Source organism: Carlito syrichta, unplaced genomic scaffold (assembly GCF_000164805.1).
Source record: "Carlito syrichta isolate Samal-C Ts95f unplaced genomic scaffold, Tarsius_syrichta-2.0.1 Scaffold99338, whole genome shotgun sequence".
NCBI classification, from domain to species: domain Eukaryota; kingdom Metazoa; phylum Chordata; class Mammalia; order Primates; family Tarsiidae; genus Carlito; species Carlito syrichta.
The window spans coordinates 146,795-165,969 of record NW_007043434.1 but is presented as its reverse complement, the minus strand read 5'-3'; the positions used below and the strand labels follow the sequence as shown (position 1 = coordinate 165,969).

Sequence of the window (19,175 nt, the reverse complement as noted above, 5' to 3'; positions counted from 1 at the left end):
CCACTCACCTCAGCCTCCCAAGGCATGGGATTACAGGCTGAGCCACCGAGCCCGGCTTGTCGTGATTTTTATTGTAGAGATGAGGTCCCACCAAGTCACCCAGGCTGTTCTTGAATCCCTGGGCTCAGGTAATCCTCTCACCTCGGCCTCCCAAAGTGCTGGGATTACAAGCTGAGTCACTGCACCCAGCCTATATATAAAGTACCACACTTTTCCATTATTTTGTTTTTCAGGATTCTGTACACCATCCATAAAAAGAGATAAATATTTTTTCCTGTTAGATTCTACAAAGAAATAAATTACTTCTTTTATATACCAATTTTTAATTTATAAGCTTATGCATCTTATTATGTAAGTGCTTTGTATACATAATAAAAACTCTTTTGAATTTAAATATAAATCTAATTGATACAACACAGAAAATATCTATAAAAAATGCAGGCCAGGGTCGGTGGCTCACACCTATAATCCCAGCAGTCTGCTAGAAGGCCAAGACAGGAGGATTGCTTGAGCCTAGGCATTCAAGAACAGCCTGGGGAAACAACACAGAGACCCCATCTCTACAAAAATAAACAAATTAGCCAGGTGTGATGGTGGGTGCCTGTAGTCCCAGCTACTTGGGATGCTGAGGTGGATGAATCTACTGAACCCAGGGGGTAAAGATTGTGGTGAGCCTTGATCACACCACTGCACCCCGCCTGGAAACAGAGTGAGACACTGACTCAAAAGGAAAAAAAGCAATGTGAAAAAAATGAGTCAAAATACAATGCGCTAGACAGTCTCATAGCTAATTGGGAAAATAGTCAGAAGAATATATCTATGCAGTGAGTATGGGATCCCAAGAGCCTCCTACCTCAGTTCTTCTCTCATGAAAGAGGAAGTATGAGGTGAATATGACTATTTTAAGACTAGCAATAACATACACAAGGGATGGGGTGCTAATGCTATAATATTCTATTCAGGTTAAAAATGCATTTTGGAAATAGTTATTTTGGGAAATAAACTGGAATAATAATTGTTCCAGGAATGATGATTTAGACCATTCAAAAAAAAATTACGGTCTCACTCTGTTGCCTAGACTGAAGTGCAATAGTACAATCACAGCTCACCACAGCCTCAGCCTCCTGGGCTCAGGAGTTCCTTCTGCCTCAGCCTCCTGAATAAGTGCGACTCCAGGTATGTGTCATCACAACTGACTAATTTTTTGATTTTTTGCAGAGACAAGGTCTTGCTATGTTGCCTAGGCTGGTCTTAAACCCCTGGGCTCAAGCACTCCTCCTATCTTGGCTTCCCTAAGTGCTGGGATTACAGTGAGTCACCATGCCCAGCCTCCTAGATCACATTTGTTAGACTCGAGGAAGAGGTCTACTTCTTCCTGTCTTCTACTATCTCAAGGAGGAAGACTTGTTAAGGATCAGGAAGATGCAAGATGCACAGATGCTGCAGATGGAGTTAGTACTTGCTAAAAGCGCTCATACTTTCACACTGCTAAAAATAGTAATATTACATTTTACTCTGGAGGAGAGGATGTCCAGTCACCTCATTTGCTTTTTACTCTAGCCACTCTGATAAAATGAACAATTTTGTGGTTTGGGCAAGTAAACTAGTTATAGTATCTGAAAAGCAAAGTACCATACAGACAGACTGAGGCTGCTATGTAAGGAGATACCACTAATATTTATAATTTAAAATGCAAGTGTGACTGCTGGTTTGCCGGCAATTTTCCTGATAAAAAAGGTTAGCTCTATAAGGTAATTTCAAATCCTAGGAGTGAAAGAATTCTAGATGAAGTAAAACTACCTCCAAAAAAAGCTGAGAAGGCAAGGCACAGTGGCTCACACCCATAATATCAATTACCTGATGTGAGGTAACACCATTACCTTTGGGAGGCAGAGGTAAGAGAACTGCCTGAATCCAGGGGTTTGAGACCAGCCTGGGCAACATAGTGAAACCTCATCTCTACAGTAAACCAAGAATTAGCCAGAAGCGGTGGCCCACGCCTGTAGACCCAGCTAATTAGAAGGATGAGGTGGAAGGATCTCCTGAGCCCAGCAGGTTGAGGCTGCGGCGGCCATGATGTGCCACTGCACTCCAGCCTGGGCAACAGAGGGAGATTTCAACTCAAAAAAATACACAAACAAAACAAAAACAAAAAACAAAAGCAAGCAAAAAACCCCTAAGAAGTATGATATAAGCTAGGCAGTGATTAGCGGTAGGAAGACTGACCTACTTGTGTTTCATTTTGTCTTATGAATTGAATCTAGACTCAAAGAGAAATTGTTGGGTAGGCCTAAGGAATCTGTGTGGTTTGTGTGAAGTCTAAGACCTGAAAGGAAACAGAAAAAGGTAAAAGAGATTGAATTCGTTTTTACATGCAGTAGAGGAAGGAAAGCAACAAATTAAAAAAGGGATGCAATGAAAAGAAGAACAGTACACATCTGTCATGAGTAAGCACAAAGAAGGCAGAAGTTCCCAATATGTTTGTCAGGGACCTGTGGAATGTCAGAGAATATTTTTCACTTTTCAAAGAAACACAGTGACATCTATTGGATACCATGAGAACTACTACTCAAGGTAGTTCATAATTTCTACATTAGAACAGTTCACATTCCTTCTGATGAGGTTCAATAAAAAGCAACTTCATATGAAAAATCAATGTGGAAGAGGAGATGAGGATGCAGGGTCTGAAAAGTGCAGGAAGCGACCAGAGGGGCGGCTCCCAAAATGGCGCCGACACACCGAACAACAAAGGCCCTCGGTCCTGGCCTCTGCAAGCACAATTCCCGGCACGCGCCTCGTGCGCCAGTCAACTTCCCATCAACTTCCCGTGCGCGTCAATATCAGGCCGCACCCCCCCCCCCCCCCGCGTCAATTTCAAACTTGCAAGCCTCCAATCAGTAGCCAGCTTTGTTATGTGTCCAATAGGACCATAACACGGCATTGGCCCCACCCTACTCCCATGCAGCTCCTCCAATAGGAGCATAGCACGACCCCTTCCGGCCCCTGCCGGGCTGATAAATACAGCCCTCTCTCCACAACACACACTCTCTCTCTCCGTCTCTCTTTCTCTGTCGCTCTCTCCCTCTCTGCAGCTCTCTCCCTGCCTCTCTCCCACTTCCTCTCTCTTCCTCTCTCTTCCTCTCTTTTCTTTTTTTCCTGTTGCAGATCCCCTCTGTAACAACCCTTTTAATAAATCTCTTGGTCCTGGCCAAGTGTGGAGTCATTACTGGTGCCGAACTTCTTACAGTGTCCACCTGATTCCAAGCTTTGGGAAGTTATATAGTGTACAACAGGCAGATATATCCCATTTGTTATGTAAAAACGAAATGAAAGTATTATCTTTTTCTTTCAATATTTGTGTTTTTTTCCCAGAAAGTTCTGATTTGTTAAGACATAAATAAGTAATTAGTAACTATATCCTAAGAAACGGAATGGTTGGGTATTTCTTCAGGCCTAGGGACACATGGTGAGAAAATTATAGGGACACTGAGGACACTGAACTGAGAAACCTTGAGAACTTTGACAGAAGTAAACAGGAGCTAGACTCCACTGCTGAAATGAATGAGGAACAGAAAAAAATTACAGCTAGGCTCCACTTCTGGAAAAGAAAAGAAAGGGCAAAAAGTAAACTTTCTGTTGCGACTAAAAGAGAGAAATATTACTCAAAACGTGGAAAATCCAAGAGCTGAGGAAAGGTGAGATTTTTTACAAAGGTATAAAGGCAGATGTCATATTTATTGGTTTCTAATGCGCTTTTGAGGACCACACAAGCTTGAAAATCATATTAGGGTCCTGGCAGCACATGGGTTTTACACTAAAAGTTTAAAGAGGGTTTTTAAACTTATGAAGGTGTGATTAAAGTTAAGAAACCAACAGGGAATGAAAAGAATCTGAGGACTGGCAACAGGGAAAGTCCATTACCATCCCTTGCCTGAAGGGGCAGGAGGTAATAGTTGCTAGAATCTGGTAAGGACTGGTCTTTGGAAAATGTAATGTCCAATGTACTGTCATCAGCCGCAGATGAACACTGCTATGGAAAACAAGACAAGTCGGGAAAGAAGAAGGGGAAACCAATACCCCAACTTCCCATCCCTTTCCTCCTGCTCTTGGATCTCCTGACAGTGACTCCCATCGCAAGTCAGAGCCCGGTGATTCAAGTAAACTTTACAGCTGTCAGCCTACAGGGGTACAGGGTAGGACAGAGAAGGGCAAAGACTGTGATCTGCTGGGGAAAGATGGAGACCCGTCATGCCAGAAAAGAGTAGTATCTTCTTTCAGTGCAGCAGTGCCATGAGAAATATTCTCATATTCTCACGGGAACAAATGTAGCCAAAAGAGAGAAACCCTGGGATCTTTTGAGAGGATGAGAAATACAGAGACGAGTAAAAGACAGAGATGAGAGAATGCAAAGCTATAATCTTGGCTTGAAAAGTCTGTCTGCTATAGATGAGGGTAACTCTGCTCCTTTTACAGGAAAGAGACAAGTAAACAATTATGATAGAAACTATTATGTGTTAAAATAATTACACACAACTGCTTCCTATGTCACTTCACATCCTATAAAAAGTTCTAAAGACTACCTCTTACTCTAAATTATTATATACTTTTCTGCCTCCATGTTTTTACATATATAGTTTCTATTTGTAATATTGCATCTTATTTGCCAGCCCAAATCAATCAATCTATCTATCTATCCATCTATGCATATCTATTTTTTGAGCTGCGGTCTCACTCTGTTGCCCAGGCTGGAGTGCAATAGCATGCTCACAGCTCACCGCAGCCTCAACCTCTTGGGCTCAGGTGATCCTTCTGCCTCAGCCTCTTGAGTAGCTGTTAGTCCAGGTATGTGGCAACCACACCTGGCTAATATTTTAATTTTTTGGAGGGATGTGGTCTCATTATGTTGCCCTGGCTGGTCTCAAACTCCTGGGCTTGCATCAAGCAATCCTCCTTTCTTGGACTCTAAGTGCTGGGATTACAAGCATGAGCCACCATGCCTGGTCCCAAACCTATATTGGCATATAAGATTTTCCAACTATTCTTTTTCTCATAACAGTCTAAATTCTCATCAAGGCCAAATTAAACATCCAGCTCTTCTAAAAGTGCTTTTTAAGTCCAGCCCATACTTCTCTCTGAGCTTTGAGGTGTAGCTATTTTTCACTGATCCTTGTACGGACTTGTGTTCTCAAATCTAAGGATTCATGGTTGTCATCAATTCTGGAGATTCACAGCCATTATTGATTCGGACACGGCCTCTGCTACATTCCTTCTAGTCCCTCCTTCTGGGATTCCACCCAGTGTGTTAGCTATTCTTGGTCAGTCCTTCATGATTCTTTTGTTGTTGTTGCTGAGGAAGCAGAATTTATTGGGAGGACAGAAAAGATCCCACAGTGGGAAGGAACTCTCAGCCTCGCTCAGATTTTTCATCTCCTTGTCTCTTTATGTTGCACTCTGGGGCAATGCCTTCAGCTCTGTTTTCTAGGCCACTAATTCTTCTTCTGTTAACATATTCACTTAGTTTTCAATTTCACACGCTGTATTTCCTATTTTTTATAAGTTCTGTTTGGTTCTCCTTCCCACCAGCATCAATGCTCTATCAACTAATGGTCAACAATGTTTCAGCTCCATCTTTCTGCCAAATATCTGGAAGCAAATTTCAGACATCTATAATTTCGTTTTTTTTGTTTTTTTTTAACCTCTGCCTAGTCTTTTTGGTCACCATTCATTCGTTGCTCATGTTTTCAATTTCTTCTATTATTTCTTTAAATATTTTAAACATTTATTTTATAGTGAATATGTAATAATTCCTTATCTGTTTCTTCTTGCTCATAGTGATTATATCCTCATAGATTTTTAAATTTTGGATTCAAGCTCATGCTGGGTAAAATTATTCCATGAGTTTTTGAAACAAAATTTAATAGTTTTTATTTTATTTCAAACAATTAATTTTTAAGCCTATCAGATCTTAGGGTCTTTTATGGAAGGCATATTGTAGCCTTTTTGTATTTTTCGCAGTGCTAAATGGACTGTAAAAACGGCTAAAATGCTTATACTACACTTTAGAGCAGTGATTTTCTAATAGCAGGTGAGGCAAGAAATTAAATCCGATTCAGTTGTGCGGGAAAGGATGAGAGTGGATAAGGAAGAAGACATTTTCAAGTTATACATGCCTCTCTCAGATTCTGATGTGTGTCTATTTGGGAATCACTGTATTTATCAGAGTGTGTTGTGTTCCTTGGGTGCGCAGAGGCAAAACAAAAACAATTGAGAAAACCTGCTTTTTAGTTTTAATTAATTTCATTCATTCCGTTAATATTTAGTGAATATCTATATTAAGTATCTTCCGTGGAGATACAAAGACAAGCAACATGTGGTCCTACTCTCACATAGTTCAGTTTGTTAGGGAGAAGAAATGTAAATCAATGCTGGCAACAGAGTGGCATATACAATGTGCACAATAACACAAAAGGAAGAGCTGACCAATTTTTTTTTAAGGGAAAGACGGCAGGAAGATCAGAAAAAATCAGGATTGCTCACATTGCGTTTTGAGAGATGAGTCTCAAGATTAAAAGATGAGAGGACTCAGTAATCAGAGGGAAAAGGTAAGGAAGTATATAGTAAAGTGAGGAAATAGTTTCATACAGTAAAGCCTAAGTAGCAATGCTTTGAGAAATAAGGATGGGAAGATGGATAGAGAGAGGTCATGAAGGACTTTGTATTACCTGCAATCGAATTTGGTCTTTAACTTGTAATAGGCAAGCACTAAAGGATTTTAAGACAAGGAGGGGGAGGGGTCAAATCTATTAGGCAACATAGATTGAGCATCCCTAATTTGAAAAGCTCCAAAACCCAAAACTTGACACTCAAAGGAAATGCTCACTGGAGCATTTCAGATTTTCAGATGCTTAATCAGTTAGGTATAATACAAATATTCCAAAATCTGGGGGGAAAAAATTGAAATCCAGCATCTTTCAACTTAGTCTTTATAGCATACCTGTTATGGAAACCTCTGCTTCTGGTCCCAAGCATTTTGGATGAGGGACACTCAACCTTATCTGATGCACAGTTTGTATAAATACACATTTTAAAATGAAAAAATTCCATTTTGGGGGGTTCCCACTCATATATCAAAACGTTTTTTGGAGAAGTGCAAAAATTTGAAAAAATTCCCAGGAAGTACTCCCAAGAAGCAGAGAAAAGTCATGACATTACAATGAAAAGTTGAATTGCTTGCTATGTACCATAGATTGAGGTCTGTAGCTGTAGGTGCCTGCCATTTCAAGACAAATGAATCCCATGCAAAGTTCATTGTAAAAAAAGAAAAGGGCATTCCTGAAACCATTGCTACGCCAACAGGTATGAAAACTTTGCACTTTTTGTAAAAATACAAAATATGCGTCAATAGACTGTTTATGTTATCAGTAAGGCTTCTGGTCAACAGTAGGCTATTAGTAGTGAAGTTTTTGGGGAATCAAAAGTTATAAGTGGATTTAAGACTGTACAGGGGGCCGGTACACCCTAGGTCCCTCATTGCTCAAGGGTCAATTGTATAATTCATAGTCTCAGAGGAGTTATATAGCCCCAGAAGAGGATAGGACATATTATTTAATAGTAATAGAATCTGGAAGTAAGGAGGGTAAGTATCATTATAGCTCCATTACAAATTAAAAAACAGCAACTCAGATTAAACAATATGCCCAATGTCAGACAGTTCACAACATGCAAAAAATTAAAAATAAATTGTCTTCATATCCTATTCTTAGCCTGTTATATTATGATGCCTTAGTCCCCATTAAAAAGATCATGCATACATTTTATCTTTTGTTATGGGGGAAAGCATCTTCCTCACTGCTACGATTTCTATGAGAAATAAATTCTCCATTTTCCCTAAACCTCTGGGTCTCTACACCTCAACACCCTTATTCACCCCCCAGAACCAGTTACTGGATAGAAGACTTTGGGAGAAAACTGGACATAAACAAACATAACCCATTCCTCCTTCTTTTCTTGAGCACCAAGATGTTCAGTGGAAGCATGCAGTTTGCTCTTCTCCCTCCTGCCTTGTGTTTTTCGTAGGCTAGGGCCACAGGGATCCAAGAGGCTGGTTATAACCCCGCTGATGCTACATACCCAACCACACTCTCAAACAGCAGCCTGCTTTTTCAGTAATATAGATGAAACTTTATTCTCCACTAGTCATGTCTTTGTTTCTCTCAACTGGTTCAGAACTTGGGAAGCCACACACATAGAACTTTCAGTTACCTTGGTGCTTCATTCTTTTTATTGAATCAGGGTCTCACTCTGTCACTGAGGCTGGAGTGCAATGGTGTGATTATGGCTACTGCAGCCTTGATCTACTGGGCTCAGGTGATCTTTTCGCCTCGACATTCTTAGTAGCTAGGATTATAGGTGTGTGTCACCACATCTGGGCTCAGGTAATCCTCTTGACTTGGCCTCCCAAAATGCTGGGGTTACAGGTGTGAGTCACCATACCTGGCCTTGGTATTTCATTCTTAAGAGAGCCAATGTAAGGATGGCCAAACATTTGACCAAATTTGCAATACGATAAACGGAGATCACAAGGAGGATCTCAGCAGAAATAAAGATAATTCAGGGAAAAGAAAATTAAAATGGATATCTTCAAAATGTAAGAGATGATATTATCTCCATGAGAGAAAACAGATTGTTATTTTATTTTATTTTATTTTTAAAGAACAAGGTCGGTCTGGTGGTTCACACCTGTAATCCCAGCACTTTGGGAAGCTGAGGCTAGCAGATTGCTTGAGTCTGGGAGTTCAAGACCAGGGAAACATAGTGAGACTTCTTCTCTCAAAAAAAAAAAAAAAAAAAAAAAAAAAAAAGCTAGACATGGCGGCATGCACTTGTATTCTCAACTACTTGGGAGGCTGAGACAGAAGGATTGACTGAATTCAGGAGGTTGAGGCTGTGGTAAGCCATGATTATGTTCTCCAGTGTGGGTGACAAGAGTGAGATCCTGATTCAGGAAAAAAAAGGCATCAATTTTTAGAAATAAAAAATATACCAGATATAAATTTTTCGGATGGAAGTGTCAAGATTTCCTAGAAAATAGAACAAAAAGACAAACTTGATAGAAAACAATAAATAAAAGGTAAGAAAATCAGAGGATCAACCTAGGAGGTTCAATTAACAAGAGAAAACACTAAAAATGGAGATGAAAAAAATTATCAAATAAGCCAATCAAGAAAATTTATTGGACCCAAAGCAAATGAACTTTTAAACAAAAGGTATCACACAGTATCCATCCCAAAGAATGAAAGACACGCATGCTAAGATACTCTGCTGTGAAATTTCAGAATCCAAGAGAAAAAAAGGTAAGATCTTAAAATGCTTCAGAGATCTGACAACAGATTATGATCAAAGATTAAAAATCAGAGAGACATAACATTCTCAACCATAATACTGGGACTATAGAATAATTACACAACTCCTCAAAATTAATAAAAATAATCTCCAACCTAGAACTTTATGCTCTAAGTGTAATAGTAGAATATAAAAATTTTCAGACATACAACTTCTCTAAAACTTTATTTTATTCACCTTTTTCTCAGCATGAAAGTGGAGACTATAGTTCACCAACACAAGGAAGTAAAGCAAGAAAGATGGTGATCAAATACTCAAGTGGTCCAACACAGAAGGATGGATATCCCAAGATGATGGTAAAGTCTCAAGATGAGAGCTGTGGAGCAGCTATTTATTTGTTAGGAAGAAAGAGGGGAACGGACGCCAGGACTGACTTGTTTATTGGAGCGAATAGGCGGATACAGCCCTCCAACAAAAGTGAGTACTAGAAAGTACTGATGGAGAGCATGTGAACCAGAAGTGAATATGGCTCTTCATGGGGGCCAGTCTGGGCTTGTAGCAGCTATTTGAAATGGAGCAGAGAATGGCTTGTCCTTCGTCCAGCTCTCATCAGCCTCCACCATCATCTCCCTGAGACCCAGCACCATGCCTTCAATTAAGTTGCAGAGTTCTGATGGAGAGATATTTGAAGTTGATGTGGTGATTGTCAAACAATCTGTGACTGTCAAGACCATGTCAGATTTGGGAAGAGATGATGCAGGAGATAATGACTCAGTTCCTCTCCCAAATGTCAATGTAGCAATTTTAAAAAAGGTCATTCAGTGGTACACCCACCACAAGGATGACCCTTCTTCTCCTGAGGATGATGAGAACAAAAGTGAACAGATGATATCCTCATTTGGGACCAAGAATTCCTGAAAGTTCATCAAGGGAGCAGTTTTTGAACTTATTCTGGCTACCAATGACTTAGACATCAAAGGTTTGCTTGATGTTACATGCAAGACCGTTGCCAATATGATCAAGGGGGAAAACTCCTGAGGAAATCTGCAAGACCCTCAATATGAAAAATGACTGACTGAAGAGGAGGAAGCCCAGGCATGCAAAGAGAAACAGTGGTGTGAAGAGAAGTGAAATGTTCTGCCTGACACTGTAATACTTTAAAGATTGTTCCAAATACTAGTTGCACTGCTCTATTAATAATATTAGACAAACAGTAGACAAATGCAGCAACAAATCAGTTGTTTTAGCAGAATATTGTTCTCATTGCATGTGTAGTTTGAGTACAGTTTCTTCTAGTACAATTGAAATTTCTTTTTTCTTTGCTCTGAATAAAACTCAACTGCGGGTTCTCTATAGAAAGCGGTATTTGGGGCTTTCCTTCTTCTTTGTAAAGCAATGTCTGCCTAGTTTATTGTCCAGTTAACTTTAGTGATCTTTTAAAAGTTGGCATTGAAAAGAAAAAAGCTTACAAAAAGTTAAATAAATAAATAAATAGAAGAAAGATATAAGGTTCCAGAAAGGATGTTTCCAATGGGGAAGGAAGGAGGGACTAAGAGATTACTAGACATATTTGCCTATATAGAGGTGTTTCAGAGTCCTTCTGGAAATTTTGGGAATAAATGATAGGCATGAAGAAAACTAAACAAAGCAAAATAAAACAAAGAGGCATTTGTTAGCCTGCAGTGGGGAAAAGTACTAAAACAGAAATGTAATCATGGCATAGAACATGGTTCATCTGTAGACAATATTTATATAGACACTATAATGAACACCAAATTACTGATTTAACCTAATTATGTGGGAGAATGAGGATACAAACGTGGTGGCCTAAGAGAATTAAATTCCACCCTTCTTATTTATTTATGAGTACATTTTTAGAAACAGGGTCTGTCTCTGTTGCCCAGGCTACAGTGCAATGGTATTGCAGCCTCGAACTTCTAAGCTCAAGCAATACTCCTTCTTCAGCCTACACAGTAGCAGGGGCTACAGGCTGGTGCCACCATGCCCAGCTAATTTATTTTTGTAGAGACAGGGTCTCAGTATTGTGGCTTGGGCTGGTCTTGAACTCCTGGCTTCAAGTGATGCTCCCACCTGAGTCTTCCGAAGTGCTGGAATTACAGGTGTAAGCCACCATGCCTGGCATTAACCTTCTTTGTGTGAAGAAGACAATTTCTGAAAATTAGAAATCAATAAATAAAGTGTTCTTCTCACATAATCGTGTCGTCCAGCCTACCTCAGTCTCTCATTGCTGTCATCATACTATTGTATCAATAACGATAAGTAGTCTTTTCACAACCTCAACTTTCTGCATCTCTCTCTCTCTGACCATCAGCTTCTAACATTCTAGCTCTCTTTCATATCTCAACATCCACTGATACTATAATCTCACTGTCAGTCCCAATCCATTAATCCTACCACCTGTTTGTTTGCCTAACTCCCTGGTTCCCTCTTTTTCTTCCTTTCCCAACGACCAGTCAACATTTTCTATAACTTTGTTCTTAATAGCACTGATGCTTGCTAAAATTGTTCTAAAGTTCTAAGGAAGGGACCCTTCTCTGCTTCTAATATATTGATATTTTTCTCTACTATGTAAGTAAGGTTATTTAAAAAAAAAACATTCAAGAGAAAGAGATATACTTGCGCAGTGCACCATTTTGCCTTTTCTTTCGATCTCTCATGGGAGTTTGATTAAGCTTTGTATAATAGGAAGGCTGAAGGAATTCAGGGAACATGAGAAACTGCCCTGCAACAGTGTTTTAATAAACATTAATAAATAATAAATTTTATTTAAAAATGTTTAAAAAATAACCTGACAGAATAGAAACAGCCCAGAGCTAGTAGTCAGTAGACTTTATTAAGAATCCTGGATTATACCCTAGGCTAGTTATTTAGTCTCCAGGCCATAATTTCCTTAATTTGTAAAATGAAGGAGATGAATTATATCAGCAATTTAAAAACTTTTTTTAAGTGGCAAAATTTAAATGATGTCTTGCATAGAATCCCAAAACAAAATAAGAAGAGACTCTGTGCTGCCTCCTGAGCCAATCCTGCAAACACTAAAGCTCCCAGAGCACAATTTGAGCTCTTCTATCTAGGTTGTTTCTTACAGCTCCAAAAAGACCTATGAATTTTTATTTCTTGAAAAGGATAAAAGTAGTATAGTCAACTTAGCTCCATAATGCCACCGAAGAGAAAGTTAACATATGAGGCAAGATGCTGGAAATGAACATGTCAATCTACAGTAACATTTTCTCTCAATGTTTTTATAAACATTTACTAGAAATAGATATTCTATAAATATAATGGATAAACTATAACAGCAAAAAACACATGAAAATGTAAAATATAATATGCAAACAGAAGAAGTTATTTTAATAGGGAATGTAGTCTCTGCCAAGCAAGGGAAAGTGTATGATCTAATTAGGGACAAGGAATATGCATATCATATCAGAGAACCGGGAATTCTGCTCAGCATGCGGTATCTCCAGTTTCAGAGGGAGGATTTGGAAGAAGGCCTGATGTCAGAGAAGGAAAACATTTATAGGTGAAAACTGCAAATTCAAGTCAAGAACAACCAATCAACAGTTACCATAGTGTTTCTAATGTCCTAAACATATAGCTTAGGTGATTTTAAACAATTTCTCTTTTCTAGGTACTCATAATCTTCTGCTGTTTCCTCCTCAGTGCTGCTGTTATCTATCTAACTCAAAGCACATAGAGAAAAGAGCATCCATTTAAAAGTTAGCACACTGAAGGTCCAGCAACAGTTCTAAAAGTTATTAAAATGTAACTATCCTGGATCTCAGTTTCCTCAACTATAAAATGATGGCAAGACTCTAAATTACTTTTAATTTCTTTTAAATATAAAACTCTACAACAATAACCTCACTATAAGAGAAATCTTCTGACCAGTCATTTCCCTTATAACAATAATTCTTTAAGTTTCATTTTTTATCACATTGCTCGATAATTACCTGAAGTAGGCTCTGCAATGAAAGAAAATGACATTCAACCAATTAGTTCTCCATTACCCAAAATGCCCTTTCATTATATTCAAATTCATAGCCATACTTCAAAGTCCAGGGCTAAAGAAAGACTATCAGAATGGCTAAAAAGTACCAGGCAACACAAGGCATTTTATGTACACTACCTCATTTTTTCTTCCTAATAGTCCTGTAATTATTACATTCTTACCCCCACTTTACACTCTGGAAAATGAGGTGGCAGACTTTTACAAATCATTTTGACGTGATGGTAAAAAGTCGGCAACTAATCGGATATATAATGAAAAGCCAATGAAGTGTAAATTCCTTGAGAGAACCTGAGAGACCTTTTTATATTGTTCATTTCTAATCTGTCACCTGGAAGTACTGGAATATGCAGTAGGTACCAATGAATATTTGTTGATTAGATGAATGAATGGTTTAACAAATAAATTACCCTAATTCTGAGAATGAATGCCAGGATGAAAGTGCTATTTGAACATCAATCTTGTACTTACACACATGGAGATTAGTTAGATTACTTTAGGAAAAAAAAACAGCTGATATTAATCAAGTTTTTACCATTATTCTAAGATTTTTACATAAACTGAATCCTCATACATCTCAGTGAGGTAGACAGAATTAAAGACAAAAAAGTTAGAGAAAACTAGGAATTTTGTTCAAGTACATACATTATGTGGCAGATACAGTATCTGAACCAAGAAAAACGACAAGCGTGCTGAACTAGGTTGCTGGCCATGGAGACAGAAAAGACAAATTGAAAACACCATTTTAAAAGTAGAGATTAGAACAGTAATTGCCAAAATATTTTTGCAGATCACATCTTCGTCAATCTGCTTTTACTAATAAGTAATTTTAAAAATGATAAATGTACCATCAACCTGAATAGTAAATAATAAAAGATTAATATAGTCCTTATTTTTTTAGATCAAATATAATTAAGTTTTAATATTTTCTCTCATAACCCAATAAATGGATTTGAATCCAAAGTAAAGTTATCACCATGGGTTTAATTCCATGGACCTAGTTCATTTATATTGGGTTCTATGGTCACAGATTGAATTCTAGCTATTTATCTCATTCCTGAAAGACATTGAGATACATGGAAGGCTGGGCAACTGAGCATAATAGCTTATTTCAAATGCAGCTCTTATAAGATAGCCTACAAATGGTGAGTCAGAAGAATCACCTTAGTGGTTAGACAGAGTGTTTTTAAAATAACAAATGTATTTCAATATTGTATCTCACCTGTTTGCTGACCTTTCAGGGTCAATACAAATTTTACAATTTCAAATCACTACACAAATGAAAGTTCCTGCAGCAATTTGATATTCAACTACATCTTAAGGTAGATTTATGTATAACTCATTGGATAAGAAATGTCAAGAAAACTTGAACTATTATTTTATTTGTTAAGAATAAAACAACACATTCTAAAAAAGTAAAGCATATTCAAAATAATTTAAATATGTAATAAAAGTTTCAGTAAAAACGTTCTCATCTTACCCTGTCTAGCTCCAGTGTAAACTTCTGGTCCCACGACTGATTGGAAATGGGTTTCCAGCTAGTTTGACCAACTACAGTATTATCTAGCTTCAAAACAGCACAGACATCATCTGTAATTAAAATTTGTAAACTTGCTTAAAAACTTTAAACCTTCAATACCACTGTTTAATATTAATGCAACAAAAGTCTTCAGGCCCTTTGAAAATAATGTTTTTCATAATATTGAAACTTTAAAATCTTAAATTGCTATTTATATTTATATGTAACATATATTCATTAGTTATATATAATATATAATATATACATACTTCCATTAGACCCTCCCAAATTACTGTATTTGATAAAAACACAAATAATACATGTTATCTATTTTGTTTATATTAAAATGTGACTGAAAGGACTAACAAGTGAACAGTAGTTGTTTGTCACACTGTATGTATGTTTGTGTATCAGTATCAATCACCTAGTTTTTCCTTTTCTAAATTTGCTATTTATAGAGCTTGCTGCCTTAAACAATTCTGTATTTTTACATTTATCCTAAAGTCCCTCTCTATACATAGAAAAGTCCAGGCAAATTCACCTTTGTACTCTATACTAGGTTGAACGGTCACATGTCTGTTTCCCCCAGTTAAACATTTATATACAGTTTGTACTTACATGTCTTCTAAGTGCTTCCTAAACCTCTTGCATTTAACTCTCCCCAAACTCCCCACCCTTAACATATCAATTAACACTGAGCTATTTCAGTAAACATGACTAGACCACTGGTTAGTTTTCAAAATTTCAGAGTTACTTTAAAAGTATCATAAACCATTAAAAGAATCAAGATGTGATTCTACGAGACGGACAATCTCATAGCTTCTGTACATCTTCAGGTTGGCATAAAGAGTGCTGCTCAACATTTGAATCAAAATAATTAATATTATTTGTCATTTAGTTTTCTAATATATCTTCAACAAAGTAGAATTTGTTGTCTTTTTGTTACCTGTCATTACAGGCTTTTTTTTTGAGTTGGGATGTCATTCTGTCACCCAGGTAGGAGTGCAGTGGGACAATCACGGCTCAATCCAGCCTCAACCTCCCGGGCTCAAGTGATCCTCTCACCTTAGCCTCTGAAGTAGCTGAGACTACAGGCATGTGCCATGATGCCCAGCTAATTTTTTTATTTTTTTGTAGACATGAGGTCTTGCTATGGTGCCCAGGCTGGTCTCAAACTCCTGGATTCAAGTGATCCTCTTGCCTTGGCCTCCCAAAGTGCTGGGATTACAGGTGTGAGCTACCATGCCCGGCTATCACACGATTTAATATTATAGAATTCCATTACAAAAATCATAATTTTAAAGTTTTTTGTCCAACTTGAACACTTCCCATTCTTTTGTATCCCCACTGGTAAGTCCCTTCTACAGGCCCTTTGTTATATGATTTGTAAAAATGCAGTTACTGAACTGGACAAGTCATCGGTTTTTAGAAGATTTCGACTACTTCCGCTTTTACTTTTACTCGTTCTGCTCATGAAAGATGATCTGGTTTCACTTGGACTCCAACCAGGTAGTGCAACCGATGTTGCTTTTGACCGTCCAGGGACATTCTCTAGGATATCTTGGCAGCCCATAAGACGAACTTCCAAAGTACCTGTTAGCATAAACATCAAATAAGAAATTAATCCTAAATACATAGAACTATGTCTCTCTTATCTATTCAGAAATAAAAATAAGAAAAAGATCTGCTAAAATAACAAAAACTATTCTCCCAGAGGACCTATAAGGTAACCATCATCTTTCCTTTCTTAATTTGAAAAATTAAAAACTCCCAATTAAGACAACTATAAGAAATTTTATAGGAAAGAACAGCATCTCCCAAAAGCTGTCTGTAAGGTATAAAACAAGTTATATAAACTTCTTGTGTATCTGCATACTCATTTCTATTATTTAATGGAAAAAATATAGAATTATGTGGATAGAAAATGTGGGAGAGAACATGAAGCTAAATAATATACCATTAAAGTAGCATACACAAATTAGAAACATGAAAGTCTATGTGAATAATAACTGTGTTTAACAGCTATGTAGTTAACATCAAATCGAACTTACAGGGTTTTCTGGTATGTAAATAAATGGATTCCTGTTCTATTTGAAATGTAAAATGACATTATCTTTCCATTCTGGTAGTTAAGTTAGTCAAATAATTATGGGCCTTAATTAATTGTGAAATAACTGCAATTTCTTTAGGCAAACAAACACTGAAGGTGTTCAAAATGAAAATGAAAAACTATGAGCTAGGCCATCTGGAGATACAGCTTTGCCATCATTTGAGCTCGACTTAGTATACAAGAATTAAAAGTGGTGCTTCAGTATTAAAATTTTAGATATTGCATATAGCATAACAATTTTAGGAGGAATATTTCCTGGTAAAAGTTGTCTCACTAAATTTGAATAATTAAAATTTAATTTTACTTAAATATTTCAATTATTGAAAAATAACGAAAGCACTTCTATTTCTAATCAAGTAGTAGTTTACAAGCATCCTAATTCAAATAATGAAAAAAAATCAGACAACACACATGAAAACAGTGTTAAAAACGCTTCATTAAGCAACAAAGAACAGTGATCCCTGAGAGATGGCAAACAAATGATGAGCCCCAGAATTGCTCCAACTTACTGTCTTAAAAATTTTTAGAACACAGTGCAGGGAGGGAACTCAGGTAGAGCCAAGGTGAACAGACAGAAAAGAGAGTACAAGGAAACCAAGGCAGCTAGACTTCACAGGGCAGAGAGAGTAATGGAAAGGAGAGAGCTTGTCAAAGAGAAAACTCCTGAGATCATCTGAGGGTTTACCCCATAACACATTTAATAATCAGCACCTGGCCTATGAAGACAATATCTAAGGGTAGGAGATAGCACTACTTGAAAAGTTTAGAAGGAACAATACTCAGTGCACATAGGTAATACCAGCATCTGTTGCTACTAACCAGTTTGAAAATCTCAATTCATGGGGCACTGGAGAAAATACCCAGAAGAGTCCTTCCCTAGCAGTAGGAATATGATGCTCTTGTCCCACATAATGAGTCTTAAAAGCAGTGCTCAAAATATTAAATTGGTTCCAAGTAACTACGACCTGGAATAAAGCTCGAGAATATTTATAGAATACAAAAATAGCTAGCACCCAACAAGATAAAATTCACATCTGCCATCTAATCAAAGTTACCAGGTATATTTGTTTTCTGTTGCTGCATTACAAATTACCAAAAATTTAGGGGCTTAAGTTTATGTAATGTTGACTAGATATATGAAAGAAATAAAGACTCAAATCGAATTTCTAAAGATTAAAAAAAAATGCAGTGTCTAAGTTTTTTTTTGTTTTTTAAATACACCGGATAGGATTGGTGGCAGATTAAACACGGCAAAAGAAAAGGTTAGTGAGCTAGAAGACTTACCCATAAAAATGATAAAAAATAGAAGACAGAAAAATCTGAGAGTAAAAAAAAAGAATAGTGCATATGTGAACTTTGAGTTTAACTTCAAGTGGCCTAATATATGTGTAATTAAAGTTCCTGATAAAGAGCAGAGAGAACAGGGGAAAGAAAATACATTTGGAAAATAAAAAGGGATACAAATTCTCCAAATCTGATGAAACATATAAACCCTATTCAAAATTCAATAAACAGCAAAATAAACAAAAGCAAACCACACTAAAGCACATCATAATTCAGCGTCTCAGAATGAGTAATAAATAGAAAACATTAAGAGCAGCAAGAAAAAAACACACTATGTAGAGAGAAACAAGGATTAGGATGGTAGCAGACTTCTCGTGGAAAACAATGAAAGGAAGCTTGTGCTCTTTAAATGCGTATAGTTTATTATATGTCAGTTATACCTCAACAAAGCTGCTCTAACAACTGAATACTGATGATGGAGCCACAAACATATATATTTACTAAAAAAATCATAAAACTGTATACATACTTAAAATGGGCAAATTCTACAGTCTTTTTCTTGTTTTGAATTGGAGTCTCACTCCGTCACCCAGGCTGGAGGGCTCACAGTCACCAGTCTCAACCTGTTGGGCTCAGGCAATCCTTCTACCTCAGCCTTCCAAGGAGCTGGAACTACAGGGACATGCCACCACGTCCAGCTAATTTTTTGATCTATTGTAGAAATGAGGTCAAGTTGTCCTGGTCTCAAACCTAAGGGCTCAGGCAATTCTCTCACCTTGGGCTCCCAAAGTGCTGGAATTATAGGCATGAGCCACCGCACCAGATCTAATTCTACAGTATTAAATTAAGCCTCAATAAAACTATTAAAGGCAGGAGATGGATCTTGTTTT

The 19,175-nt window shown here is 37.4% G+C and overlaps 1 protein-coding gene and 1 pseudogene across 2 annotated transcripts in view; one reads left to right on the top strand and one right to left on the bottom strand.

Moving 5' to 3' along the window:
- Positions 1 to 19,175, bottom strand: part of LOC103265935 (serine/threonine-protein kinase N2) — a 73,796-nt gene that overhangs the window by 13,090 nt on the left and 41,531 nt on the right. Inside the window, exons 6-7 of one of the 2 annotated variants that reach the window (XM_008063582.2) lie at positions 16,299 to 16,484; positions 14,853 to 14,962 (exon numbers count right to left, since the gene is read on the bottom strand). In XM_008063582.2, coding sequence (XP_008061773.1) covers positions 14,853 to 14,962; positions 16,299 to 16,484 — 296 coding nt within the window. The remainder of the gene's footprint in view (positions 1 to 14,852; positions 14,963 to 16,298; positions 16,485 to 19,175) is intronic. The other variant, XM_021715073.1, reaches the window with a different exon arrangement.
- LOC103265924 lies at positions 9,988 to 10,473 on the top strand (annotated as a pseudogene).